Source organism: Sus scrofa, chromosome 9 (genome assembly GCF_054392235.1).
Source record: "Sus scrofa isolate SSC_HxYL_T2T_F1_AM1 chromosome 9, Sscrofa_HxYL_maternal_Yorkshire_Landrace_v2.0, whole genome shotgun sequence".
In the NCBI taxonomy this organism is placed as follows: Eukaryota; Metazoa; Chordata; class Mammalia; order Artiodactyla; family Suidae; genus Sus; species Sus scrofa.
Genome location: NC_139391.1, coordinates 42,812,668 through 42,838,148, shown reverse-complemented (window position 1 = coordinate 42,838,148; position 25,481 = coordinate 42,812,668). Strand labels below are relative to the sequence as shown.

General features: G+C 42.7%; 1 protein-coding gene across 17 annotated transcripts in view; it reads left to right on the top strand.

The window, feature by feature from the left end:
• CADM1 (cell adhesion molecule 1) overlaps positions 1-25,481 on the top strand; it is a 340,231-nt gene that overhangs the window by 269,850 nt on the left and 44,900 nt on the right. For 14 of the 17 annotated variants that reach the window (XM_084976137.1, XM_084976133.1, XM_084976131.1 and 11 more), the window contains 4 exons: positions 595-741; positions 2,736-2,888; positions 10,236-10,373; positions 12,430-12,588. In XM_084976137.1, the coding sequence (XP_084832263.1) occupies positions 595-741; positions 2,736-2,888; positions 10,236-10,373; positions 12,430-12,588 (597 nt within the window). Of the gene's footprint in view, positions 1-594; positions 742-2,735; positions 2,889-10,235; positions 10,374-12,429; positions 15,915-16,094; positions 17,278-25,481 lie in introns of those variants that run through there. The other 3 variants (XR_014815344.1, XR_014815345.1, XR_014815343.1) reach the window with 3 other exon arrangements.

Here is a 25,481-nt window from a genome sequence, read left to right as displayed (position 1 = left end):
CTAAAAAGGAAAAAAAAGAAAACGCCATTTCTAGGTGACTTATAATACCTAACACAATGTAAATGTTATGTAAATAGTTGTAAAATACAATGTAAATGCTAGGTATATAATTGTTGGCATGTGCAAATCCAAGTTTTGCTTTTGGGAACTTTCTGGAATTTTTTTTGAAGTATTTTCTATCTGTGGTTGGTTGAATCTGGGTACAGAGCCTGTGGATAAGGAGGGCTGACTGTAAATTATTTCCCCTGCTCCGTCTGTGAGATGAGAGCTGCAGTTCCTCACGGCCATGACTGCCAGGACTCTGACCTACCTTCCCCCACCTCTCCAGCATCCCACTCGGCCAGTAAAACACTGGAGGATGGAACGTGGGCATCACAACTTTTGAGAGCACCTTGATTCCAGGCTTAGGTATATTTTGCCCCAAGATCTCTCTCAGATGAACACACTCGTTTTGTGGACTCTGGAGAACAGCGTGCAGACCTCACCAGCGGTCACTGCTGGTGCCTGTTTTCTAATACGTTTCTTGTTTCTCGTTTTAATGGCTGCTCTTAACCAAATTTTAATTGATGGAAATTTTTTTCTCCCTTTTTTAAGGTGATGGACAGAATTTGTTTACTAAAGACGTGACAGTGATCGAGGGCGAAGTTGCAACCATCAGCTGCCAAGTCAACAAGAGTGACGACTCTGTTATTCAGCTACTGAATCCCAACCGGCAGACCATTTATTTCAGGGACTTCCGGCGTAAGTTTCCATCTCTGTAGCTTTAGTTGGTAACTTTTTTCCCTACATGTTGTCTTGAAAAAGAGATAGCCAAGGCCTCCTTTTTTAAAAGTTAATGTTAGATGCTTAAAGTTTAATCAGTTCTTCAGAGGGAAGAAGAGACATGCAATCATAATCTTCCTACTTAATAGAAACCTTGAATGGTCCTTTTTAAAAGTAAGGCAGCCTTACTTTGCAATAGGAATTGATTGTAGTAATTCAAGGTGAATTGCAATTGAGTCCCAAATACTTAGCTGACACAAACAACTCAAACAGGGTAAAGCAAGGAAAATATAGCATTCTCAAAGGTAATCTGTTTGGTTTGAAGATTGAAGTTTCCAAGGCAATCTGTGCCTATAAAGACAAAACCAAATCTCCCATCATCATAGCCTGTGATAGATGGAGCTGTCCATATGCTGAAATCCTTCCAAATGTAAGATCACAAAAGCCAATAATCAAAAAAATTGCATATCATAGAAATGGTTTAAGTGGGTGCCAAGGCTTGGCAAGAGCAAAAATCAGGTCTTTCGAAAAATTGCTATTGGAGAGCATTAGTGTCTGAGCAGAGCGGGCGTCCGGTATGTCCGTTCCTGTCTGCTGGGTGTCCCCAGTGCCTCAGAACATTCACGACCTGTGGAAGGAGTTGATAAACCCAAGGTATATATATGTAAGAGGGCAGAGGAGGGTGAAAGGAGAGAAGCCAGCCTCTCTTTCTTAGAGGGAATTTTTCTCATTAGTATATTCCCATCTAGCCTTTGCCAAATTAATATAAGGTCTTCAAGAGTGAATATTAGAAACCAGTAAAAAACCCACATACATCTGTGATGACTCGTGTGACTTCCTACTTGATGCCTAATTTTTTTCACATCACGAAGCTGAAAGTAGTCAGACAATGGCCGGACAGGCCTAAGACCTCTGTAGGCCCCAGGCCGTGGACTTTTGGCAGCTCCAGCTCAAATGCAGCCAAGTTAAATTGAATTGTTTTGCTGTAAAATTTGTTTTAATGATTTTCATTCTGCTTTTGAAATTACTAATAATGATTTTTTATTTTCTCTTGTACTATTAGTACTTCTATTTCTTTTAAGGCCTCAGATTTGTAGAGCAACTTTTTTTTTTCCTTTCTTTTTTGGCTGCCCTGCACCATATGGAGTTCCCAGGCCAGGGATCAGATCGGAGCTGCAGCAGCTGCAACAGTGCCAGGTCTTTAACCCACTGTGACGGATGAGGGATCCAACCTGTGTCCCAGCTCTCCAGAGATGCCACCAATCCCATGGTGCCACAGGGGGGACTCCTTTAGAGACAGTTTAGGGATTTCCCATTGTGGCTCAGTGGTTAAGGAACCTGACTGGCATCCTTGAGGACTTGGATTCAATCCCTGGCCTCACCCAGTGGGTTGAGGATCTGGTGTTGCTGTGAGCTGTGGTGTAGGTCACAGATGTGGCTTGGATCCCTCGTTGCTGTGCCTGTGGTATAGGCCAGCGGCTACGGCCCCAATTGGACCCCTACTCTGGGAACCTCCATATGCTGCAGGTGCAGTCCTAAAAAAAAAGACAAAAAGGCATTAAAAAAAAAAAAAAGAAAAAAGGAACAGTTTAAAGGCCTGTATGTTCTGAAATTTCAGTGCCCAGAGGGGACTCAGAGCTTGGCCTTTCCTCCTGTTTTCATTCTGCCTGTCTCTGACAGAAGATCTGCAACAGTGTATGAATAAGTGTTCAAAACTGACGCTAGGGATGGTGTGTGTGGTGGGAGGCAGTTTCCTTTTGGGGCAGGGGTATTTGTCTACCAGCAGTTATTGCAGAAGCCCTTAATAGGAATTCAAGAACTGCAAAGAAACACCCACCAGGTGCAGAAAGACTTACTCACTGTGTCTACCCTGTAGCCACCTTTCTAGTCACCTGGCTTTTTCCTCCCCCTCAAGGCAAACAGACCTTCGGTCATCTTTCTCACAATCACTCCCTCTGCGTTTTGTTTCACAGCTTTGAAGGACAGCAGGTTCCAGCTGCTGAATTTTTCGAGCAGTGAACTCAAAGTGTCATTGACGAATGTCTCAATTTCTGACGAAGGAAGATACTTTTGCCAGCTCTACACTGACCCTCCCCAGGAAAGTTACACCACAATCACAGTCCTGGGTAAGGAATGCATGGGGCTTGTCCGGGGAAACAAGTGGGATGGCTCTTGCGGCCAGATGGTTCCAGTAGCAAGGAAAAGGTTAATGGTAAATTTGACTGTTGTAGGAAGAATCACCGCCCATCTTGCTGAATTTTAAAAATAGCCTATTTTACCAAAGACTCTAAGGAATGGCAATCAGCAGTCTTTATAGATTCCACCTGCTCTTGGGTTTCAACCCTCAAGCTTCAGAAGCAAAGATCAAGAGAATTTAGAACCCTCAAATGAATCATACACCACATGCAATGTCATTGCTGCTAACTACCAGGATTTTTTTTTTTTTTTCCTTCTGTGAGGGAGAGGGGGAGACAGGCTACCACATCTGCAGCCCATGGCAGGGCTCTGTTATGAAATCCGCTTAATGATTTTTCCTTCTGAGTTATATCTCGTTTAATATTGTTGATCTCCTTTGCTTCGGCTTTACTTATTGCCTTGTTTATTGCTCATACTCAAGATTATGCTGTAAAAATCATACCCCATGAACACATACTTTGCCACAAATTGCAACTATTGGACGTAAAAGAATTAAGAGCTCCTAGGAAAGAAAGCTGATATTAAACCAGGACTGTGGACAGGCTTCCGGGTAACACCTCTGGGGGATGCCCAGATCGTAGATTGTGACTTTCAACAAAATCCAGGGGTTGCCAGGGGTCCATGTATATATTTTGATAGAGTCAGCAGATTTTCCTGTGACAGAGGTGGTCCAAATCGGTCACCTTTAAGACAAACATATACTCCAGTGCATAACTCCAGCCAATTTGGATTTTTGAAACTGAGTTTTCAAGGACACACACTCTAGCATGAGGCAAGATCTCTGATTTACACCTTGCAGAAGATGATGAATCAAAGTCTATTTGAGGCGGCAGACTGCAGCTTTTCAGTGTAATGATATGAAGATGAAAGGGGAAAGATAAATACGAAGGACATTTTTGCTTGGTGTGTGTGAACATATATGTATTTATGGTTGTACGCATTGAGCTGCTGCCTCATTACTTTATTTAAACACAGCTGTAAGAGAGAATTTTTTTTAATTCATTAAACTAAAACACATCCCAAATGCTTACATATATGTCATTGATAAGAGGAATACTATTTTAAAAAGTCATCTTTCTGGAGTTCCCGTCGTGGCTCAGCGGTTAATAAACCCCACTGGCACCCATGAGGACACGGGTTTGATCCCTGGCCTTGCTCAGTGGGGTAAGGATCCAGCATTGCCATAAGCTGTGGTGTAGGTCAAAGACACGGCTCGGATCCCAAGTTGCTGTGGCTGTGGTGTAGGCCGGTGGCTACAGTTCTGATTGGACCCCTAGCTTGGAAACCTCCATATGCCACGGGTGTGGCCCTAAAAAGCAAAAAAAAAAAAAAAAAAAAAAAAGAGTCGTGTTTCATGTCTGGCTGTACTGCTTCTGCTGTGGTCTGAATTTGATGATGCGTACGTGTTTATCTCTAATTGTAGCTTTCATCCATGTTAGACCTGCAGAAATAGTAAGTGTGGAGGTTTTGCTAGGATGACTATTTTCATATTTGGCAGATAGACCAAAAGCTTTCTTTAGGAGTCTTTGGTAATACTGTTTGCTTGTTGGAGTAAGTCATTGGCTGCGTAAACTTCAGATGGGCCATCTTCGCATTTGACCCACCATTGCTTATGGCATGTCCACAAAAGCGTCAGCAGTTGGATGGTGTATACTTACTACATTTTGAATTTTCAGAATGTTTCACTACATGTACCTTTAAGCATGAATATCTTTATTTTAAAGAAAGAGATGATAATAGTAGCAGTTAGCCATCCTGCCCAGGTTACGAATCACACGGTGAGAATCAAGAGTCGTAGACTAAAAGGAGTTCCTGCTTTGGCACAGGGGGTTAAGCCTCTGGTGTTGTTTCTACAGTGACTCAGGTCGCTGCTGAGGTGTGTGTTCAATCCCTAGCCCAGTGCAGTGGGCTAACCTTCAGTCATTGCAGCTCTTGTGGCATAAGCTGTGGCTGCAACTCAGATTTGATCCCTGGCCTGGGAACTTCCATATGCCATGGGTGCGTCAAAAAAAAAAAAAACAAACAAACAAACAAACAAAAAAAAAAACACAACTCTTCTGTCTCATAACCTCTGGGTCTTCTAGTTTAGGTTGTTTTCAATAAAATCCTGAGTGCCACTCTTTCAAGATTTTCTCCCAGAAGGGGCACATCTTTTGTCTTCAGGAGTATATCTGGTCTTAAGGAAGCAGTTCCTGCCTGTCAGTTTTCAGCACTTGGTACATTTGTTCTGAGACCCACCACACGGGGCCAGTTTGACATTACACCCAGCAGTGGACTTCTGACAGTCATTATGCCTGTGATCCATTTGGAGGTCTGATTATTCTAGAAGTAATAGGTTCCTTGCTTGGATTGTATAGAAACATTAACTTAAATATACTTGAAAGTAATACTAGTAGATGCTCTTTTTGCAGGTATCATGCACTCATTTAATATTCCCTTCATTGAATTTATTCTAGATTCCTTGACGGAGTAAAATTGTTGTCATCAGTGTTTGAGTCTTTCATATTCCAAAATCTGACAATTTCCACTGATACTCATATATTCTAAACCTTCCTCCTAAGGTTTGGAGTTTTCAGATATTATAATGAATGAAGAATGATCTATTAGCACCGTCTTCGTTTCTATCTGTAGTTCTCTGAAAAGGACCCCATATATACTCACACAGCTGTCAAACTTCTTGATAGGTTGAAGATGCTCATCTTGCTGCATGTGTCTTTATTAGTTGTTTGAAGCATTCAGCAAAAATTTCAGCATCATTATAAGACACGGAGATGGGTATTTGTTAGTTACCGTGATGTTTATTAGCTTATCCATGTAAATCTGAAAACTCTCCTATGATGTTTTGCATGCATGTGGGTGCCTTTCAGGGTATTCATTCCCTCCTTCCAGTTGTGGTGAGTTTGTTTCTTTCTCCAGATCTCAGTGTGGGACTCTCTTTATCCTACTGTTCATGAGAGGAGATGAACGGGAGAGAGAATACACTGCTTTAAGATTAATATAGTTACTGATAATAGTAGCTAATATTATTACAGCCCTGTCCTTCGAAGATTAGTGTTCACTCTTAAGATTCCAGGAACCGGAGAACCTAATTATTTTACAGGGTCTTAGAGTGAGAGTCTCCCTACTGATCAGCTTTAAGGCTCTTCTTTTGTTGTAATTAATGTGACTCATCTTGATATTGCTGGGGTTATTTTAGTGTTGTAGGTGGAATGTTTATAATTAGCACTCTTATAGATTTGAGGTTAGCTAAGAAGAACCTTACATTTCTTTGCTATTATCTAGTATTTCCCTCTTTGTGACTCTTTTTCCATCCCTACACACCTCCTTAGATACATCTTTGATTATTTTCATTAATGGCTGCAGGCAGTTTTTACTAACTGTGTCTGTTTAGCGGACCATGTATACGTGTATTCTCTGGTTAGTAGGAGTTTTAATTCATTTTTCTTATAAATGGATTTTTATACTTTACTAACCTCTTTCGTATTCAAGAAGATATTATGAAGTTAAAGGGAAAACAGAGAAGAATGAATAGACCAAAATGAACTTGAAGATTTTCTTGTCCAACCCCCCTTTTTTTTCCAGACAGATTGACTTATATCCTCATTTGTATTTTCCAAAGCTTTCTGGCTTTAAAAAACAATCTGAGAGAAGTCAACTTTATAGCTGATATCAACGAACCGTTATGACTCACATTAGTGGATTTTATTTTATATTTGTAAACCAAACACCTCCTACTATACTTGTCTCTTTCTTCCTCTAAACTTAGTAAAGATCAGAAAGCCTGGTTACAATCTTGAGAAAACTGTTTATGGACTTGGAAAAGAAAATCATTCAGTTATTTCTCAAGGTGCTTTTTCTCAGCAAAAAAACGAGTTCTTTATTTTCTACACTGGTCATGTTTTCCAACACTTTTTTTTTTTTTTTTTTTAAATGGCTGCACCCTCGCCATATGGAATCCCGGGCCAGGGATTGAATCCAAGCTGCAGCTGCAGCAAAACTGGATCCTTGAACCCACTGCGCCAGGCTGGGGGTAGAATCTCAGCCTCTGCAGCCATCTCAGCCATTCTGCAGTCAGATTCTTAACCTAGCTGCCACAGCGGGAACTCCATAGTTTCCAGATGTTTACCTTAGCTGTCAGGTTAAAGGTTACATAAGCTCTTCAGGAGGGGCTAGCACTGATACGGGACTCACTAGGAAGGGTTAGGGAACTGTGGTGTATGTATGCTGCAGTAGAAGAGTTATTGGCATGGATGATATGGAACAACAGGTAACCCAGGTAAGGACCTATTTGCTGCCAGTCACACTCTCAGCTCCCAAACGAAATCTATGAGACGTTGGTAGACTTTCCTCTAACCCACTTTATACCTGCCCCTTGCCATTTCCCTACTTGGAACCAGCAGACATTGTTGATAATGTCTAATTGTAGAAAGAACATGCCATCACACTTATGACCATCTGATGGGAAGAGTAAGTACTTCCTCTGCTAAGAAATCCAAATCCACCGAAGGTGAATTGCTAGTAGAGGTTATCAGGAGCCTGTGGAGAGGAGAGAGAGGGCTCTCCGGTGTCTTCAGGCTCAATGCAAAAAAGGACAGGATAAAGGAAAGATACCCAGGCACACACAGAAACACGTATCTGACAAAGACTGTGTCTGAGCCTTAATGCCATCAAGTCTTGGCAGTTCATGTTTGCTGGAACCTTTTAACAACTCCTGGATCTGTTGCCATCAGCAAAATTCCATCAAGGTGCTTCTCCCAGTGTCCTCCATGCACAGTGGAGTCCGGCGGAGTCCATCCATCCTGTAGTGTTTTCCAGGGAAGAGAGCTGTTTGCCTTGTTTGTTTCACCTGAAGAGAGTCATCTTCCATGAGTGTCCCAGACTCAATCCGAGTTTCCTTAAATTGAGTAGTAACCCATCAATTACATAGCTCAGTTACATGTCTCACTGAGAATTATTGCTTGTGTCAACATCAGAAATGATTTTCATCGCTCTATTTTTATTTCTGCCTAGACCTCAAAAAGAATTAATATTGTTTGGCCTTCCTTCCCACATTTGCTGGGAGGACGTTCCTAGCTCTTTTCCTCCTTAATTGTTGCCTTTTTATCTAAGCCTCTTGCCCTCTTCCTCACCGCTCGCTCACCACCACCTGACTTTCTCTAGGCTTGAACAGTCTTTTCCTCTAACATTTACATTTTTTCAATATTCCCATTACACTGCACTCAGAATTTAGTAGTATTTGTTGGCCCTCAAATGTAGTCTCTCTATATACTCCTATCAGCTACCTACGTACCTGTGATGAAAATCTATAACCGACCTGATAGTCATCTAGGAAGGATAAACTGCCTTAGGAAATAGCCCAAGTCAGCCCATTTACTTCTGTCCCTGCCTTTCTGTCTCTTGAAATGCTGGCAGGTGTGCAGCTCCAAATTGGATGTTAGACTGTCTCTCTTTATGCTTATTTTCTCCTGAAATGTAAACTAGAGTAGCTCTTTGCCATGTTAGCTGCTCATTGGGGCCGTTTCGCTTTAGTAACTCATTCAGTGGAGAACTGGGTTGGTTTCCTGGCACACAGGAAACAAAGACGAGGCCTGCTTTTTTTGCTCGAATAGTCACATTCCCCACCCCCGCTGTCTTGCTGAGAAACATAGACAACAAATCATTTTCCTTCTCCTATTCCATCATTCTTTAGAGGAATTTTCAACTACTTCAATTCAGTGTAAAAGTCTTCCTGTGAGCAGAATTTTCACTCTGGAATAAAACCATTGGAAATCCCAAATACATGGTTTAATCCCATAATTTATTGAAGCAGTATCAGAGATTTATTATTCAACTTGATCATCGGGATGGCATGTTTCTACATATTTAATTTCTTGTTTCTCTTCTGAGTTGAGAAACTTATTAATCATAAGTCCTGGAAGCATCTTTGCTTATTCATGGTGGTCAGGACACATATTCTTAGATTTCAGTCTACTGAATTCAGTATTCTTACTGATTTTTATTTCAGGAAGCTCAATCTCCAGGGTAAGATCATACCTTATATGAAGTTTTACTGTCACCTCAGTTTCATAAAAGGTAACATGCTTTCTTCACCACCACCATCATCCTACGTACTTTTTTGATTGATAGTCAGCATTTTAGCCCACAAATATTTTATTCTAACCATTTTATTACATATATGTTTAATATGCTTAGAGAAGGGTGGCTTTAACTCTGAAGTAGAAATCTGTTTACCAACACTTAATATTCTTTTTTACCTTCGGTTGTCCACAATTTGGAGCTTTGGAATTCAGAATATGGAAAGTCATTGCAGATTAACAGGCATTTCCTATATGACTGCATCTTTATAGTGAAATGATTTTTATTACTATGGCACCCATCGAAGGTCAAGATCATATTCTGCAGCTCTATGAATAGTTTTAAGTGAATGGAACTGGCTCTGAGGCATAGTTTTTTTGGTGTATATTTAAGGTGACTGATTCTCCTATGGGATTCCATGGGGTTTTTTTTGTTCTTTTTGTTTTGTCTTTTTGCCTTTTCTAGGGCCGCTCCCGTGGCATATGGAGGTTCCCAGGCTAGGGGTCGAATCCGAACTGTAGCCACCGGCCTACGCCAGAGCAGCCTACGCCAGAGCCACAGCAATGCCAGATCCAAGCCCCGTCTGCGACCAACACCACAGCTCATGGCAATGCCAGATCCTTAACCCACTGAGCCAGGCCAGGGATCCAACCTGCAACCTCATGGTTCCTAGTCAGATTCGTTAACCACTGCACCGTGACAGGAACTCCTGGGAGTCCATGTTTTTGATCTTTGTTGGTTGACTTTGGAATTGTTCATATGAAGATTGAAATCCAGGGGTTGAGTTCAGGGAAAATATTCCTTTCAGAAACTTCCAGATAAGGAGGACAATTTCAAACACGTGTGCTTATCCTCATACTTTTATGTCTACTCTTTGGTCAATCTTCTAATGACTGATAACTAATTAGCATCTATATTGTTGTAATTTGGTCACTGAAAACTTAGGAGTGGCAGTCCGGTCATTTCATCAGGTAAATTTAGGAGAGAAATTCGTATTGAAATGATTTTGCATGAATCGATTTGATGATGACTTTATAATTCTTCTTTCTTCCCTCCTGTGGCAGTTTGTCTTAAATTCTCCATCAGGAATGTCTATTATTTATCTTCTTGTTTTGATTGCAATGGTCTCAGTTTCTAATGAGTAGAAGAATATGCCCACAAATAGATGCTGTATTTTTAAAGTCCCCGTGTTTAATTTGTAGTCCCACCACGTAACCTGATGATCGATATCCAGAAAGACACTGCGGTGGAAGGCGAGGAGATTGAAGTCAACTGCACGGCCATGGCCAGCAAGCCAGCCACGACCATCAGGTGGTTCAAAGGGAACAAGGAGCTCAAAGGTGAGATGCAAATTGCTCGGTACCCAGGTAGCCGGTCCACCCTTGATCCCAGCAGGAGCATATCTTTTCGGAAGTTAAAGACAAATGGAAAACACACCCCTCAACAAAAATACTCATTTAGATACGGTTCATAGTTAATTACTCAATGTGTCTGAAGAAGCGTAATAGCATTCGATTGCTCTCCGTCATCCCCTCATTCTGTCGTCTGAGGGGTCATGGTGCTGTCTGTGGCTAGATGTTTACTCAGAGGCTCGGCAAAATCTAGACCTGGAAATGAGAACTCCCTAGACCAGTCAGAACCACTGAGGGGTCCCCTGAGCTCAAGCTGGCCATGTCTGTACCCTTAGTTCTCCTTGCGTTTACTCTGTGACCCAGTGTGGGGTCAGGACCCCAAATTCTTGTGTTATACATTGAAAAAAGTGTGTAACAGTCTTGGCCATGGTGAATACCATGTCATTCTCACATCTATTGGTTGTTTTGTGCTGGGAGGAGTAAGAATTTACCTTAACTGTGAACTTGAAGGCACCACCTTTCTTGCGAAATCTATAAATCAGTGACCCATGCCACCAGCCTGTCCTTCTGCAAAGTTTCTGACTTTGTGGTGGCAGCACAGGCCTTTAGCCCTGTTCCCATTGTCTCTCTCTCCGGACCAGGAAATGCAGATTTGATTCCTGTGTCCTTGAGATATCTGACCCCTTAACCTTGGCTGAAGGATACAGCCTCGCCCCTATTTGACCCTTTTTTTTTTTGGTCCGTGATCCCAAGTTCCTCATGTCTATCAGCCTTCGGATTCTTTTCTTTGCAAAAGCTTGCCTTGCAAGTGGTGCCCAGGACAGAGGACTCAGAGGCTGAACTCCTCTGGTCATTTGGCAGAAAGGCTTGCTTTGTGCCTCGGTGTCCTCTAAAATGGGGAGATTTATATTTACACACCTTGTGTGATTCTTCTGGAGATGAAATGAGTGAATATTTGTAAAGCCCAGAGCTTGTTCCTGGCCAAGGTGCTCAGTATGCGCTTGTTAAATAAATAAAGAGTGCCAGGAAGAAAAGAAGTTCTTTTAGAAAGGGGATATAAAAATCTATGTCTAGAACCAGATAAATCTATATATAATGGCTTAAGTTTCAAAAAGCTTGCCCTGTTGTAATCTCCTATTTCCTAGGTATGCTTTTGGGAGGAAGGAGTTTCTCATTTCCCCTCTGCCTTTCTGTCTGAGTGAACTGAGCCATTAAATGTGTACCGATAAGTACAAAACATTAAAAGAAAGTTAATGGTGCACCATGTCCCAGGCAGTGCTGAGTTGGGCAAAGGGGCCTCGTTGGCCTATTCATCGCACCCGGAAGCCTCCGCCCTCCTTTTCTGGATGTTCTTGGACGTGGCTCCCTTCTGGCCTGCAGCCTATATCTTCCTTTTCTCTCCCCACTGCCCCTGCATTTTGTGTGTGTGTGTGCTTTCAAAAGTTTCCGAGTTTAAACATTTCAATTACGATTTCAATTATGTAAATCCATTTAGTTACTCTCCCTCTTAATTGTTGCTGACTGGGGTGGGCAGAGGGGGTTGTTTATATCTTTACTCCTGATTGAATTACTTAAGGGATTTGGATGACGTCCTGGAATTTCTACACCACATGACAGCCTAGTAGATGTGTTAAGTTCAGATGGTTCGGGGGGGCGGGCGAGCCACAGGCTCTTCTCTTTCCTCCTCCCGAATGCCGTGAGCAGTCAGATGTCAAAATGGGTCAACGCTCAGCTGCCTTTTTGTGGGAGGTTTGAAGATAGAAGAAGCATATGCCTATATTTAAATAAAAATAGTATATAATATGTGGAGTTGACTTTGTCTTAAATACTATCCTGTAAGGCTGAAGAGGAGCAAAGGATCATTTTATCAGTTATCTGCCCACAGATTACCCTTCTCCCAAGGGGCTTCCATTATGTTTGCTAAAATAGCAATGTTGGGACAAGGGGAGAAAGGGGAGGATATTACAAAAAAAAAAAAAAAAAAAAAAAAAAAGAGTGAAAACCACTCAGCTCTGGTTTCTTGGCCTCTTCCCTGTCCCTCCAGGCAAGTCGGAGGTGGAGGAGTGGTCAGACATGTACACGGTGACCAGTCAGCTGATGCTGAAGGTGCACAAGGAGGACGATGGCGTCCCAGTGATCTGTCAGGTGGAGCACCCAGCTGTCACCGGAAACCTGCAGACCCAGCGGTATCTGGAAGTACAGTGTGAGTCCCTGTCCTAGTCCATTCAGATGGCTCTGAAAAACTATCTCAGGCCGGTGGCTTATAAACCAAAGAAATGTCATGCTCACGGTTCTGGAGGCTGGGAAGTCCAAGGTCCAGGCACTAGCATGGTCATGTTCCAGGGAGACCCCTCTTCCTGGTTCATGGCCGGCGCCTTCTGGCTGTGTCCTCACGTGGTGGCAGGGGCTGCAGATCTCCCTGGAGCCTCTTTCGTGAGGGCACCACCCTCAGGGCCTAATCACCTCCCAAAGGTCCCACCTCCTAACACTATTACATTGGGCATTAGTTCTGGGGGGACACGTAAGTTTTTTGGAGGGTGGGGGATACAAATCCTCAAACCATAGCATCACCCGAGTATTTTATCCTAAGGGTATTGAGTAGCAGTTTTAAAAAAACATGTTAGAAGCCATTTATTGAATACATATGTTTTTATATAATTTAGACAGAATTTTTATCTTGTTGTTTTGGTAAGAAAAATAATCAAAGGATTATTTTACTGAAACACTGCCATATTACGGAGTGCCAGTGAGGATTTTGGAAATACTACATTTAACCCAAATGTAAAACTTTAAAATGATTCCAATCTGCTCTAGTGCATGACTTAATTAATTAAATTTTGTGAATATTGACTGTAATCATTTCTATGCCAACTTCCAAATCTAGGGTAATTCCCACCCCCTGGCTTTATTAACCCCAGCATAAGTGCTGAATTTTTTTTAAAGAAGGTGTTTTATTCCCACCGGACATCAGACATCGGCATTTTATTTTAAATTGCATGTTCTCTTCCATTTTAGCTTAAATTATAGTGATGAGTTTAAAAGTGAAATTCTTTGGGATGATTGCCAGGGTCTCAATGGCTTCATCGTTAAAAGCTGGATCGTGGTGAGTGAGGTGTCTCCTCACTGTGCCCTGTGGACTAAAGATGCTTTTCTCATCTCCCCCTCTGGGCTTTCCTCCTTGTGGAAAAAACATCTGTTTTCTGGACAAAATTAGCCTTGCACCAAGGTTGTGGCTTGAGCAGCTGGCTTCTCACTTTTTAATCAAAGGGCTTGTAACTTGGCTTCTGAAACATTCCAGGTGATATCTGAAGGTGCGTGGTGAAAATGTTAAGAGTTTGGATGGGGGAGTTCCTGTCGTGGTGCAGCGGAAATGAATCCGACTAGGAACCATGAAGTTGAGGGTTCGGTCCCTGGCCTCGCTCAGTGGTTAAAGATCCGGCCTTTCCGTGAGCTGTGGTGTATGTTGCAGACATGGCTCGGATCCCGTGTTGCTATGGCTGTGGTGTAGGCTGGCAGCTGCAGCTCCGATGAGACCCCCAAACCTGGGAACCTCCATATGCTGATGGTGCGGCCCTAAAAAAAGACAAAAAAAAAAAAAAAAAAAAGAGTTTGGATGGCAGTGATTGGGCCTCAGATAAAGGACAAGCATTACCCTCTATGCATCCTTATGTTAATTTTCTAGGGCTGCCCGGGGAGATAACTAAAATTTGGCTTAGGAAACAACAAATTCATTCGCTCATGGTTCTGGAGGACAAAAGTCTGAAATCAAGGCATCAGCGGGACCCAACTCCCTCCAGAGGCTCTGGGCAGAGACTCCTCCCCTTGCCTTTTCTGGCTACTGGTGCTCCAGGTGTTCCTTGGCTTGTGGCCACATCACTCCAGTCTCTGTCCCCGTCTTGACCTGGCCTCCTTCTCTTCTCTGTATCTTTTATAAGGACACTTGTCATTGGATGTAGGGCCCACCCAGGTAAACCAGAGTGGTCTCAATCCAGTATCCTTACTTAATTACATCTGTGAAGACCCCTTTTCCAAATAAGACCACAGTCACAGGTTCCAGAGGTGAGGAAGTGGGCAGATACTTGGGGGGGGGGGGCACCATTCATCCCCTTTTGATTTTTATCACCTGTTTAAACCACCTGAGCAAAACAGGAGCTAGGGAAATTTATAAAAAGTTGCTTCGACAAGGCCACCCCATTCCAGTGCATTCTGTGAGTTTGGCTCAATTTAACATTACATAATGCAGGTTTTTCTTGCTAATTCATCTCATCTACTTCATTATGTAGCTTCATTATGGGCATCATGCTTATAATTTTCATATCACTAAAACTATTGTGGTGTAATGTCCCTATAATGGGAAAACAGAAATGATCAGATATTATCTAAATTGGCAGATAGTAGATTTCTTGTGACTTTGTTAATATGTAATTCATTTAAGCAAACTTAATATCCATTAACTTTCCTTGTAGGGGCCCATTAGCTTTAATAATACTTTAGCTCCTTTGTGAGACCTGCGTAGCTCTTCGCCCAGTTCCCACCCCTAAACCCTTAGCTTCTCAGAGTTATCTTCGAGGTAGAATATAGCCCCGCCCACCTACAAAATTACACTCACTCCCAAATGCAAAGTATTTCAAGCCCCACACCTCCTACCCCTTGGAAGACTTGCTAATGATCTTTATAAAGCCTTTTCTTTTGAAGACTCAAGTGAGATTTGTCCTTCTCAGAAAAAGAGTAAAACTCCATATCTGAATCCTTTTGACTTCAGTCTTATAGAGGACTGCTAGCTCTTAAGTGCAGGAAAGTGACTTTCATGCCTTCCCCCAATGAAGATGCATCTGTGGATCATTTTTAACTCTAACATGGCACCTTTTCATGGGAGACTCTGTTCTTTTGCCCAGCGTAAGCCACGCAAACATTTCATTCTTGATACTGCATTTCCTGGAATGTATATAAGGAAAAATATCTTTTTGCATAAAAGGTTAAGAATTACAAAGAGTTATATTAATCTGAATGGAATTTGGAATCTGATTTGGCATCTTAAATAAGATGCTGCATGCTTAAGAAAGTCACCTGACGGTCCACTACTCTCCATTCCTAGAGCACTACTGGAAAAGGTGTGGAGTCAGCCAGGAATTCCTTAAGTAGCTTCTTTAGACATGATTAGAATTCTCCACTTCATTACCTACCAGCTTTACTCTCCTGAACGCCAGCAGCTATGGATAACAAAGAGCTTCGTGCTCGGATGCCCAAGGCACTCAGTCATTGGGCGCTACAGCTTTCTCAGAGCTTGGGCAGTGGTGTTGGGGGTTCAACGCCATTCCACCCCTAGGAGCCCTCTCTCTACAGACAAGTAGCACCATGTCTTGACAGCCTTGAGAAAAGAAGAGATACTTGAAGGCATGAGATTCAGCAGCCAGTCTGCATGTGTGGTGAATTATTTTGGATACTCTGAGAAGTGACAGTGGACTTATTTTTTATTTATTTATTTATTTATTTTTTGGTCTTTTTGACTTTTCTAGGGCCGCTCCCACAGCATATGGAGGTTCCCAGGCTAGGGGTCCAGTCGGAGCTGTAGCCACCGGCCTACACCAGAGCCACAGCAACACAGGATCCGAGCCACATCTGCAACCCACACCACAACTCACAGCAACACCGGATCCTTAACCCACCGAGCGAGGCCAGGGATCGAACCCACAACCTCATGGTTCCTAGTCGGATTCGTTAAGCACTGCGCCACAACGGGAACTCCCAACAGTAGACCTTTTTATTTTAATTTTATTTTTATTAAAGTAGAGTTGATTTACTGTGTTGTGTCGATTTCTGCTGTACAGCATAGTGACCCAGTCGTGTGCATCCATTCTTTTCCCCAACCTTTTTCCATCATGTTCTATCCCAAGAGATTGGATATAGTTCTCTGTGATATACGCTAGACCTTTATTTTTTAATTGGCCCAAACCCTGGAGTCAGTAGTTCTTAACCTTTTGGGGGCCATTGACTCCTTTAGCAAGGTCTTTTGTTAGCTCTAGAGCCGGAAAAGATGAACATTCACCACATTTGCTTCCAGTAATACGGAGTCTTTACCACTCACAGTTTTCCTAATTTTAGTTAGTCAAGGGCCACTCCCACATGTGTGACCCAATCTGCAGCCCATCTGTGTTCTCATTTTTCTTTAGGTTCTTTTATTGCTTTAACCTAAGCAACAAACCTGCAAAATTATGGGTTTTTGCTGTCTAATAAACATTAAAATGAATAGGCAACTCTTCTTTTTCAATGTCCTTTCCTCTGCCACCTAAAAAGATGTCTTATACTATCAGTGATAAACATTGGTTTATCACCAGAACATTCTGAGCTGGTCCGTGGACCTCAGATAAAGAATGACTCTCCTCTGGGTAAATGAGACTACCTCGGGGGCAAATCTCATCTGATAGAGCTGGTACTGAGTATACTCACGTAGCTCAGCCCTGGCTCATTTTGCTACATGAAGGTTTATGCAAACCTCTCTCTACCTCACCTATGATAGTCTATTAATCAGAGTAAGGGCAGCATAAAATGGCAGATAATGGATTTGAATCCTGTATAAATTATTTCCTTTTATAAAATAGTATTTTTAAAAGGAAATATAATAATGAAATCTATGTTGTATGCCATTAAATATCCCTATTTTAAAAATGACAGGAGCGGGAGTTCCTGTCGTGGCTCAGTGGTTAACAAACCCAACTAGCATTCATGAGGACACAGGTTCAATCCCTGGCCTCGCTCAGTGGATTAAGGATCCAGTGTTGCCGTGATCACAGATGCGGCTCAGATCTGGCGTGGCTGTGGCTGTGGTGTAGGCTGGCAGCTACAGCTCCAATTCGAACCTCCATATGCCGTGGGTGCAATCCTAAAAAGACAACAACAACAACAACAACAATAATAATAATGATAAATAAAAATGACGGGAGCAAGGAGGCGGGATAAAATGAAGGGAAGGCCCTCCTTAACAGGGAGTGCCACCACACTGCACAGGAGACAAGGCACAAGGCGGGAGCTCCAACTTGGAATCCCTTTTGTCTTGTGGATTTAAGTCCTAATTAACTGAACACAGAATTTTGCGGTGTTTGTTCGTTAGGACACTTATTTGTGGTACCAGGAGAAATTGTTGTGCCCAATTATGTGAAAAATCAGCCAGATGTGTATGCTGTCATACTTGTAATAATCCTTAAGTTTTTGGTGAGTACAGATATTAATTGTGTAGCATGCATTGAAGTGATTAACATCAATGTAATTTATCATCTGGAGATTTCTGAACATAAATAAATGAGTTGTTTTGTTCAGCAAGGTGTTGACCTCTCAGAATTAGTGAATTAAAGCCCCCTCCCCTCCCTTTTTTATTATAAATATGAAAGGCACCACAATCAGCCAAGTGTTCAGTTATTTGATTTTCTGGGGCATTAGCCGCTCTTGTTTGTGACATTTCCCTGTTGGGTGCTCGTTTGCAAGCTCATTAATAAGGTTTTCTCATAGGACCATTGCTGGGAAGGAAGAACATACAGTAGGGCTCTTAGTTTTTCTCCCTTTCATTCTGAGACTCAGCAAGGATACAACAGCAGCAAGCAGTTAAATGTTTAAAACAGAAAAGAATTATGCTCGCAAGCTGGAATTCAAAGCTCTCTTTCCTTAGATGTTAGGCAGGGAGCAGTTTTGCTTTTTAATGTTCGGAGCTAGATGACCCCAAACTCTTTCTGTGCCTTTTTTCCTCGGGAATGTCAGTGTACATAGCTTTGCTCAAATTTACAACATGGTTGATTATAGCAGAATGTGATACAATCGTAGCGCGCTTAGTGGAGCTTCAGATCTGAGCGAACATACTCTTGTCAAATAAAAGCCTGTTTAAAGGAGAACAGTTCACTGTCTGAGCGTTAAAAGAAAACTGTCTAAATAGCATCAAGGTGACAACACATAGCGACATAAGCTGGGAATTCAAAGAAAAGCTGTGACCCTCAGTATGGAATTCAGATTGCTGTGCGAGGGGGGAAGCCTGACTCTGGACCGAGGCGAATTCCAAGCTCTGGAATTACTGCTGCGTGTCTTTTGCTTTGCCCCCACGGTAGCCTGGCTCTTTAAAATGTTTTGCAAAAATGTTCATCTCGTGAAGGTTCTATGTGTGTGTGTGTGTGCATATCTGCAAAAAACATGAAGAGATGAGTTTTGAAAGGGAGAATGAAACAAAGACTCTAAAAATGGGTGTTTGAATGCCTTGCCTGCTCTGATTATCATCTGACAGGTAATCGTGTTCGTGGGCATCATTTTCAAAATGAGTTTTATTGACTCGATGTAGCCAGGTATTTTATAAATCCATATTCCTGTTCATCCAGTGTCCACAGAAGGCTGGATATTTTCCTTTCATTCCCTCAATCGGGGGAAAATTGGGCATCGAGGGGATGATCAAAACCTGCTCTTTGTGCCAAAATAAACGTTTCTCTGGTATTGATGGTGCCCTGCGGTGAAGGAGGGAGAAAAACCTGGAAATTGGAAAATCTTTCCTGTTTGGAGTGGAGGAGAAGACACAGTTTCCAACAGCTCCCATTTCCCACCCTCTCCCGTATCAATTCTGTTCCCAGATCGTATTCTTCAAAGCGTCATAGCTGGCGTTTTCAGATTCGGCCTGTTTCTCTCTCATCTCCAGTCTCTTTTTTTAAAAGAATACGCTCTTCCTCCCACTCTTCCTTTCACTTATTTTTTTTAAGTGATGAATTGAGTTTCAGGGAAGCTATTTCAGTATTTATGATTCTTCCGGAGAAGTAATCAAGGCACGGAGACCCCTTGCTTCACACTGATGTTTTTACCCATCATTGTTTGAGTTAACGGAGTAGAGGCGGCCCAAGTTCCTCATAAATACAAATTCAGGGAGGCACCCTGCCATGCCAAAAGGGGGCAGGAGGCTGAATCATTAGTACTCAAAAGAGAGAGAGTAAGTCTTGGGCCAAAGCCATGGTGAGCAAGACTTGAATGCCATGACTCTTAGGGAAGAAAGCCCTTGCCAGCATCCCTGCCTTCTGAAGGCACAGCCCCTAGAAGGAGCCCTCTTACCGAGCGCTGTCTTCCCACGTCTCACCGTCTGACCTGACGTACTTGGGAAAGGTGTGTCTCTGTGGCTGTGGACATCCACTCCTGTGCAGTGGAACTAGTCTTTTAATGTGCACTCTTAATGGTTTTCAACTCAAGGTCGGATTTTGATTCTGTGGATGGTTCAATGGTTGTAAAGGTAACATCTCAAAAATCTAGAAAGAATGGTCCAAAGGGGGTCGCGGGAGGGTAGGGGAGGGATAAACCAGGACTTTGGGATTAACATGTCATAATATCTATTAAATAGGTGAACGGCAAGGACCTACTGTGTACACAGGGAACTATATTCAGTATCTTATAATAACCTATAATGGAAGAGAATCTAAAAAAATAAATACATGCATGTGTGTGTGTGTGTTAGGTTAGAGTGTACGTATATATAACCGAATCACTTTGCTATCCACTTTATTTTTGTTTATTTTCTTAGGGCCCCAGGTGCAGCATATGGAGGTTCCCAGGCTAACGGTTGAATCGGAGCTGTAGCTGCCAACCTATGCCACAACCACAGCAACGCAGGATCCTTAACCCCCTGAGCGAGGCAAGGAATCAAACCTGCATACTCTTGGATCCTTCTCGGGTTCCTTTCCCCTGAGCCACAACCGGGAGCTCCCTGTTATACACTTTAAACTAACACAACGTTAAAAAGAAACTATGGTTCAATTAAAAAAACAAAAAATAAAAAACAGATGTTTTAAAAAATGTTGAACCACCAAATAAAACTTCCCATACTTAAGGTAATTAACAATAAATACATAAAAGGAATGTTTCAACAATGTTCTTTGTTCTTTATGTTTTCCCTTAGGATACCATCTTAAAATACACTCAAAATGCTACATAAATGTCTAGTGAAATGAAGTATGTAAATCAGAACACCTGGTCTGAACCTTGAACTTGGGGAGCTGGATTGACCATCTAAAAGAAAACTAGAATCATATTTTACAAGAGGGCTTTAAAGTGATTAAACCAGTCCGGTTAGGTGACTCTAATACCTTGGCTTATGTAAGCAGACCGAAGCCTAAACTGAAATCACTGCACTGCAAGACAATGAAGCTTAAGCATAGCTAATAACAAACAGCTAACCACTAAACAGCCTTCCCAAATAAGGCAACTGCTTAAGCTCTAGCCAGTCAAGTAATTCCCTTCCTTTATTTCCATGCCCTTTCTGCAAAGACCTTTCCCCCCAGGGGTTTCAGTTTGGGCCTCCTCTTTCCTATGGAGGTATGCTCAAATATACACACTTGAAAAATTTGAATGTGCCTAGTCTGTCTTATCACAGGGCTGAGGCGGGTTCATGGTTTCCATGCTGTTGTGTTGTTTTTGTTTAATCAGTAGCAGAGCTGGTAGTAGAGGTCCATGCCCTAAGATTTCCCCCCTTTGTCATTCATTCATTCATTCCCTCGGTAAGTACATATCCCACGCCTACTGCATGCTGGGCTCTGGCACTGTTATAGCCAGCAGGGATACCAAAACCAGAAACCTTCCTTCTTACAGAGCGAACGTTCTCGTGCAGAAAATCTTGCTAGGAGGATTTTCTCACCCAGTGTTCACTTTGAGATTGTAAAGATTTCTCGGAGATGTGGAAGAGTTCTGTGTGGGTGAGTGAGCGCCCCCCGTCCCCCAAAGGCACTGGAAACAACTCTCTGCCACAACATCACAGAATAAAATTTGATTCTGTTGGGTAAACAGTAATTTCAGTATCCACAAAACTACTTACAAGTTGCAACAAGAGGAAATTGCATTTTACTGTGTAACGTGGCACGTGCTCTTTGGTCCCGCAACCGTCCCCCCAGGTTTGACTCATCCCACTCATAATAGCTCAGCCTTCCTCAAGAAGTGCGGTTTAAGTGCTCCGATTCATACAACAGATGTAACAGGAGGAGGTCCTTCACCTTGCAAACAAACACAATAAACGGCAGTGAAAATTATTCATGAATGTATTATGACAATGGAAAGCAAACCTTTTGCAAGATGTTCTCTTGAACTCCTCTGAGAGCTCGCTGTGACTCTGTTCTCTCACCAGCCCCAACCATCTCGAGTTACCAGGCACCACCCTCCTTCAAAGCTGCCCTCTCGCGGTGGTTGAGGCAGCCATATTACAGGGGTCGATGCTTCGTTTTGAGCTCATACAGCCCCTAAGACTCACCAGATCGCAGGTTAATCTTCGCATTGTCGAGCTCCTCCAAACTGTAGTAATCCGCCGTGATTGACAAAGGCTCTTTGGTCAGTGCTTCCCCACCTGAATGCACCTGAATGCATAGGCACTGACCCAAACCAGCCTCCCAGCCATTCCGATCCACCTGGGCCCACGATGCCCTGGAGTTCTCCCTGGTGGGCCTGAAACAAGGAGCACGCGGTCCCCAGGCAATCCAGTCTCACCCTCACTGGTGTTTCAGGATGTTGGTGAAATTTAAGTCAGGGACTCCACGAGCCTATATCCCAGATGCACTGGCAGAAGCAGATTGGCACTCAGGTCCCTGGCTGATCGCAGTCAGCGTGTCAAGAAAATTGACAGGCCCTGACTTAGAAATTCTCAGGAAAGGAAAGTGTTAGGAAGTCCAGGGCTGAGAGGTCTCCTCCTACCAGTGTCGGGGTGCCTTCCTTCTCACCTTAGCTCATGGGAAGGAGGATATCCCAGGCAAAAGCAGAAGGCAGTGTAGCCCCCCCCCGCTTTTTTTTGCTTTTTAGGGCCACACCCACGGCACATGGAGGTTCCCAGGCTAGGGGTCCAATCGGAGCTACAGCCACAGCTGCCGGCCTACACCAGAGCCACAGCAATGCCACATCCGAGCCTCGTCTGCAGCCTATACCAGAGCTCACGGCAACACCGGATCCTTAACCCACGGAGCAAGGCCAGAGATTGAACCCACAACCTCATGGTTCCCAGTCGGATTCATTTCCACTGCACCACGACAGGAACTCCAGTGTAACTTTTTTAAAATAAGAACATTTTAAAGACCTGGTACGTTTGTGTGGTAATCTAGAGCAAAGGCGACTGTGACTTTTCATTTACATAGGGGTGAAATGCAGGTTCCAGAGTCTTGAGTTTCATCTTCTGAAAAAGAGCATAGAATGTGGTGCAAGGTCAGACTGGCATGAAATCAATTGTAATCTGCCAGCAAGCCATTCTAACCTCTTTAAGAGTTTCTTTATATATATATTTTCCCCTTTATAGAGAGAGCAAAGTCCATTTAAAGAAAGTCTCGTCAAATCAGAATGCCTTTCTAATATTATTTTTTTAATTGGTTGCTAGTAGTGTGGCCTCAAGCCTCCTGGTATTTAACCCTCTGTGTGACTTTGACTAATGGATAGGTTTTGCCTGCTAGAGCAGTCTAACTAAATGTCTTTTACGGGTTTTTTTTTTTTATTTTAAATTACAGGGTATGATGAAAACCTCAGATCCCTCGATCTAATTGACTGGCTGTGGGTGACGCCATCTCTGTAACTCTAATGTTCCAGGAGTGCACAGACCTAACTATTTTTCTTATTTTTATGTAGCAGTTCCATTTTATAATGACATTAAGCCATTCTGAGCGATGCATTTCTGGACAGTTATTGCACTTGGGTAGAACGTGTCATCTGGCTTTTAGCCTGGTGCCTTCCGACACCAACCCAGGCGTAAAACGATCACCCAGAAAATGGACTGGGTCTTACTTACCTCATTACTTAAAAATAAATCTTGGTGTCTGGTTGTGTTTCAGAAAAGATTTGGTGGGTTATAACATTTGATTTATGAACATAATTAAAATATAAATGATGAGCTCTGGGCTATTCACTCAGCCATCTGGATTGTTCAGTATTTTGACATCCTCACATTGTAGTCTGGATTGTCCTGGGAAAATTGAACATCCCTGGGTTCTAGAGGTGCCAGTGGAGTCCCAGGGTTTCCGTGTCATCTGTTGAGAAGACTCAAGTTCTTCTTCCAGGGCAAAGGAGGCGAGATTGAATTGGTGTTTTAAGTTTTCTTCACCAAGAGATGGATCTTGGCACATAGACCTTCTATTTGGCTTCCTAGGCTGGGCGGGACGATGGCTCAGCTGCCCATGGGTGAATAATATGCCTATAAATACTGCATGTGTCAACAGAGGAGGACGTTTTTCTGTATAATACAAGCAAGATTAATGTTTACCTTCCCAGCCAGCTATTAAGGTAACTGTGGCAGCTGTACCTATAAGTGGATGGTAGCTGGTTCTCCAGAAACCTAGAGAGTAAATTGGGAAAATCAGTTATCAAAATTGAAGGTGGATTTCCTAGGGCTTAGTGTATGATTTTTTAACGTAAATCCCAGGTATAGCTTGTTCTTCCTAATTTATGTGAGTAATAGACAACTGGTAAATAGCCATTAGGAACATAAAAAGCATTTAACTACAACAAACTCAGTGGTACTGAAAAGGCAGTGTGGATAGATTCTCATGTTGTATTATTCATGGAAGTTGAGCATGTAAAAACCCTTAGTGCACTATGCTAAAAAATATACTCTCTGTGTTGACTTGTAAATTGCACAAAGGCCAACAACAACAAAAAAAAACCTTCCACGTCAGCCAGCAAGCATTCTGCTTCTCCTTAATTAATGGGCTGAAGTCAGCAGTGCATGGAAAATGTAGACCTCGCGTGGATCAGAGATTAACCTGTAAGCAAATGTTACATTTCAGCCTAAATTTGGGAGCTTTAAATTTAGCCTGGCCCGGAATGGTTCCTGGGTAAGGATGGCAGAGATTCCCTAACCGGGAACTGCATAAGTTCTGCTGTTTCTCAATAAGAACTGAAAGGGAGCTGGCGTTTAGTTGTCTGAGTGTTCAGTGGCATAATCTCCTCCCGTTATGTACTTACTTTGTATCTTATAGGTTGTTTTTTTTAATAAGCTTATAGCAACTAGCTCTGTGGACCCTTGTGTTATGCCACCACCAAAATCAAAAGAACCGTATGTCACCCAGTGGTTGTATTTCGCCTGGGAGATCATCCGGACCTCGCAAAGGAGGGTGTCCGGGGTCTCTTGCTCTGCAACCAGTGCTTATTCAGGATCGTCCTATTTATCCTTTAGGAGTGTTTCTGCCTTTCCCATCGCAGGATCTGGAGACCTCTGTGCCATTTTGCTCTTAAACATTTCTGTTGCCATCGAGTCCCAGAGTAGAATGGGGTTCCTTGCAGGGGTCAGCTGGAGTTTTCGCGCCCGTTAACGTATGTTCTCTGGGAAGTGACTTAGCTCTTCAGAAAGCATTACCAATTCAGTGTGCGGTGCTCACTGAGGTATAAGAAGCCTCTCTTAAAAGGTTTTGAATGCCACGTGGTTTTTCAGAGACCTAAGAGAAAGAGCCAGTGCTCGGAACAGGACTATAAAAATACATCCGGAAAGCAGCCTTCCCTGGAGAGGACCCCGTGCGGCGTGTTTGGCTGTGTCCAGGTTGAGACTGTTGAGCTCTGCCACATTTCTCTCTGCTCCCTGATTCCATAGGGTGAATGTTAATGAGCGAACCGCTGCTTGTTAAAGGCCAAAGGGCTGTTGTTTGGGTGGTGTGATTGTCCGAGAAAGTAAAGTTATGGAAATTGTTTTGACCTTTCAGCCATCTGATGTCCTGCCCTCTCACACTCGTTACCCCTCTGGTGCATTCCCTAAAATATACATTTACAAAGTCACAGAATTAAATGAGAAAACTGATTTAAGGATTAATAGCTTGTTATTTCCCCATAGGGGGAAAAACAAAATCTCCCAATTCCATGCAGGTTTTATTTGCAAATGTATTGGCGTGTGTATATGTCTAAGTTAATTCCAACCCCTCCCCTCTTCCCTTCCTATTTTCTGTACCTCCTAGCGATCATCTGTCATTCCCATGCCCGCACATACACAATTTTTAAATAAGAATACCTACATCACCAAAGTATTCACTTCCACTTAGGAATACATCACTTAGGAATACCTAAGTACTTCACCGCATTAGGAAGCTATACTTGGTCTATTTGGTTTTAATTATGGATTGCCTTTGGGAAATGTGATTT